Below are 4,281 nucleotides of genomic sequence, written 5' to 3'. Positions count from 1 at the left end.
ACTTCTGCTTGTTATATTTTTTTTACCTTGCTATATACTTCATATATACAGGATATACATACTATTTAAAATAGAATGCCCAAATATTATTAAATTTTTTGTATCGAAAAAACAAGAGCACAAAGAAAATAATAAGCTCCATAACTTATGCTATAAAAAACACAATTCCACTTCGTCCATACAAATTCATTTACGGAAATCAAAGATCAAAACTTTCAGGCACTCCACTATTTCCGATAATGAAAATTTTTGCAGCAGCAAAGTGACTTTCATTTTTTTAGTTTTTATTTCAAAAATATTACTATGAAATTAAGCCAACGCATGTAACATATTTTTGCTATCCTTCTAATCACACGTGTAGATACTCAAAATAATTTTAAATATAGAAATAATCAATCATTTTTATCGATTTTAATTGATTTAAATAAATCAAAAGGATTATTTATCTATTAATAAAAATTGACTGTACTTACGTGCATTGATAAATAAAATACGTTTATATTTTTGAATATTTAATTTGTATATAAATAATAAATTTTGACTGAGCCAATATTAGTTTTGAAATATTATCAAAATGAAATTTGTGTTAGTTGCAGTAATTTTAGGCGTATTTGCCCTAGGCAATGTCCAGGTAAGTTGTATTCCCCTTTCTTTTTTTTTTGATACTAACAACCAAAAATGCGCCAAATTTTCTCATCGACTAATGAACGAAGTAGAAAAATCCTTTTATGTCCTTTGATCTCGGTAAAATTGTGAAAATATAACAAAACGAAATAATTATACGAAAATATTTTTGGAATATCTGATTCTTATTATTCATCTAATTTACCATTACTAAGTATTTATTAATAGATTTCTCTGTAATAGTATTTCTCGAAACGTAGATAATACATTATGTTCCGGTTATTACCAAAGAAATACTATAAATAAAGTTCAAAAGGATCATTTTTGAATATATACTTCTATACCTGTGGAGGGTGATTGGAAATCACGGTACAATTTTAACTTTTACATCTAACCCATAATCATAGAAAAAACGAGTATGGACATTTACACAAAAAGTATTCTTATCATTTAATTAATTGACTTTTTTTAGGGTAGAGTATTTGGCACCAAAGCGATTACAAGATTGGAACAATTTCAACAACTAGGTATAAATCTTTCTTTTAAAATATTCTTTTTTTAATAGCAGGCTTGAAAATCAAGAATACCCATAGCGTACAATATTTTATTACACAATTTAAGTACGCTCCCAAACAAGAGGTGTATAAAAATATTTGAGAATTGCGTTGCAAATTTTGAGGGTAGATTCTGTTAGAACTTGTTTAAATGGAAAAATTTGTACTGAGTTTGTGGAAAAACGAGTGCCACTTGTTCTTATTTCCTTTATAGGAAAATATTTGTCATGCTGTACACTAATAAATATTAGTTTTTCAAATTAATCTCAAAAAAATTAACCATTGTTACATTATTACCTTTAAAAACACTTGTAGGTGAATCAAAGAAAACGTGGTTGTGTGGGAACGTCCTTAGTGAGCTTTTTTGAAACACATCGGGCATGTTTAGCAGAAATAGGTGTGCTACAGCTCGTTATTCTGCTAGATAAAAGTAGTGTACACATCTGCGATCGCATAAAAGCAATCTGACTGTAGATCCCCTATTTCAACAGAATATTTCCATTGCTATGCAACCAGTTTCGTCTCCTTCACACCATAGGGTTAACCTAGTTATATAGTTACATCAATTTTTATTTAAAGGTTTAGAAGGGCGAATTATTGGAGGAAAACAAGCTGCGCTCGGCCAATTCCCATGGCAAGTAGCTATTTCTTTCAAAACTTCACAAGGTACTTTCTTCTGCGGAGGTGCATTGATTAGTGACCAATGGGTATTAACTGCAGCACATTGTGTTAAAGGGTAAGTTTCGCATAAAAACTCAAGTGTATATTTTACTTTTTCTTACTTCTTAGTTATTAACATTCAACTTTTATGTTCTATAAAAGTTTAATATCAGCAAATGGCACTGGGATACTTTTACAATGTTTACTTCAAAATCTAAGCATTACGTTTTGAATTTCCTACGAGTTTTTCTACTATGATAAACAATGAATTAAAAATATAAAAAAAATACATGAATATTCCCAATTGTTATTCATACAATAGCAGTTTTCTGCACTTATTTAACATTATTAGGCCTGGATACTTGTAGAAAAAGTAATATGATAAACTAATACAAACGAAAAAATTTTGTAATATGAAAAATTTTAAATATTTTTTTCAGAGCTACAGTATTTTCAATTCGTTTGGGAACAACTTACAGTTCTGGTGGTAGTGAAAGTGGCGTACAAACAATTAGTTCAACTAGCGCAATTCATCATGAAAATTATAATGAGCGAACTTTAAATAATGATATTGCTGTGATTAAACTATCAAGCAAAGCATCAATTAACCGTAAGTAATTTTTTTTATAATATTTTAAGAACAAATCTATAAATAATAATGTTTTGTACACTTAATGTTATTAACCATACTTATTATTGTAGAAAATGTGAAACCAATTGAACTTGATTCAAGTGTTATCCCGGCTGGTAGTGCATTAACTGTCAGTGGATTTGGAGCAGTTAAAACTGGAGGTATGTTGAGTTTTTAGTTGTAAAAGTGTAGTACAATTAAACTAAATATCTAAATGGAAAAATGAATGCATCTTAGAAATTTTCCACTTTTGTTATGATATAAATGCTTCGTAAAAATAGGTCGACATCTTAGTGGCGTATCTAACTTCCTTTATTTGAGGGTAGTTCGGAGTTTAATCACTTTTTTTTACAAATTAATCCACTTTTAGAGATGATATACTACCTACTCTTTGAAATTTACAAAATATATAGATGTTCACGAGATATTAAGTTTTACATAAATAAAGCGATCAACAGTCTTATTTTAAAATTTATTACTAGGTAGTGTCAGCCAAAAATTAAACTACGTAGCAGTAAAATCGATTGCAAATAACAAATGTCAAGAAACTTATGGTAGTACTGTGACTAACTCTGTTATTTGTACTTTGGGCAACACTGTCGAGGGAACATGTGGAGTAAGTAAAAAAACCACTGTGAGAATTGTGACAAAATATTACTAATGTTTTATTTATGTATTTTAGGGTGACAGTGGTGGTCCACTTATTCGTTATGTAAATGGATCTCCACGGCATGTAGGAGTTGTTAGTTTTGGAGCAGCTGCAGGTTGTGATATTGGATATCCATCTGGATATTCACGCACGGAATCTTTCCGATCATGGATTCGAAGTAAAACTGGTGTATAAATATCATACAAACTGTCATTTGTCTTTTGAAAAATAAAATTTAAATATTATTAATCTAAGCATCAAATTTTTTTTTCCAAAATCAATACGATATCCAATACGATGAAACTTGACTAGATAACCCGTGCGAAATTTTCGCACACCCAATTAAACACCCATGTTCATACAGAAAATTATTAGTATCTTTCTTGTCACTTTCGCAGTGGATATAGTATACATATAGTTTGCTATAACAACACATACATAATATATGTAAAGTATAAATTTAAAAAATATAAAATAGGTATCTGTATACATTCTATATAATGTTTCCAAAGATTTTATAGTACTATTATTTTATCTACGAATGTTTCTAACATAATTTGCGCTCATAATTTAATTGGTTAACTGCAAAACGAGCTATTGGTCATTATAGATTAAAAACGCCCACCTTGAATATGGTGGAGGTACTCAACAACGTGCAAGTTATCCACCCGTGTATTACACTGCCGTGCTTGAATAAATCCCAAAATATTATTATAAAACCATCCACAATAAAATATCGCAACCTACTTTCATGGCAATGTTGTATCACTTATTTTCTATACTTGAAATTAACATCGAAGCTGTTACGAAGTACTATAAATTAATAAGTACAAGTGCATGAGCAGATCCGGGCGAGGGGGGAATTGAGCAGCCACCCGGAGCGGCAAATTCTTTAAATATGATATACCGTAATCTCCATAATTGGGGCTTAATAAGACCAGAGCTATTCCGAAAATAATAATCTATAAATAAAATAAAACACTGAAAAACACCATTGGTGATTGGAATCTATGTATTTAAGCGAAACTGTACATATAATAGATATACTCTGTGTACAGGCTCTTTTTTAAGTTGACATACACTTGAAACTAGGAAAGTTTTATCGATAAAAAAGCTTAAAGCAAAAAATTTTGGGTATGTAGGCCCACATCTTACGCAGACAT

General features: G+C 29.9%; 1 protein-coding gene across 1 annotated transcript; it reads left to right on the top strand.

Annotated features, from left to right (window-relative positions):
* The first annotated feature begins 540 nt into the window (after nucleotides 1–540).
* On the top strand, nucleotides 541–3,372 carry LOC123300808 (chymotrypsin BII-like). The gene is made up of 7 exons (XM_044883461.1): nucleotides 541–631; nucleotides 1,097–1,151; nucleotides 1,758–1,914; nucleotides 2,279–2,448; nucleotides 2,541–2,630; nucleotides 2,952–3,085; nucleotides 3,152–3,372. The coding sequence occupies exons 1-7, from the start codon at nucleotides 575–577 to the stop codon at nucleotides 3,311–3,313; spliced, it is 825 nt and encodes a 274-aa protein (XP_044739396.1). The 5' UTR covers nucleotides 541–574; the 3' UTR covers nucleotides 3,314–3,372.
* The last annotated feature ends 909 nt before the right edge of the window (nucleotides 3,373–4,281 follow it).

Source organism: Chrysoperla carnea, chromosome 1 (assembly GCF_905475395.1).
Source record: "Chrysoperla carnea chromosome 1, inChrCarn1.1, whole genome shotgun sequence".
Lineage (NCBI taxonomy): Eukaryota > Metazoa > Arthropoda > Insecta > Neuroptera > Chrysopidae > Chrysoperla > Chrysoperla carnea.
The sequence above is the reverse complement of the archived record's forward strand: the minus strand, read 5'-3'. Positions and strand labels throughout refer to the sequence as shown.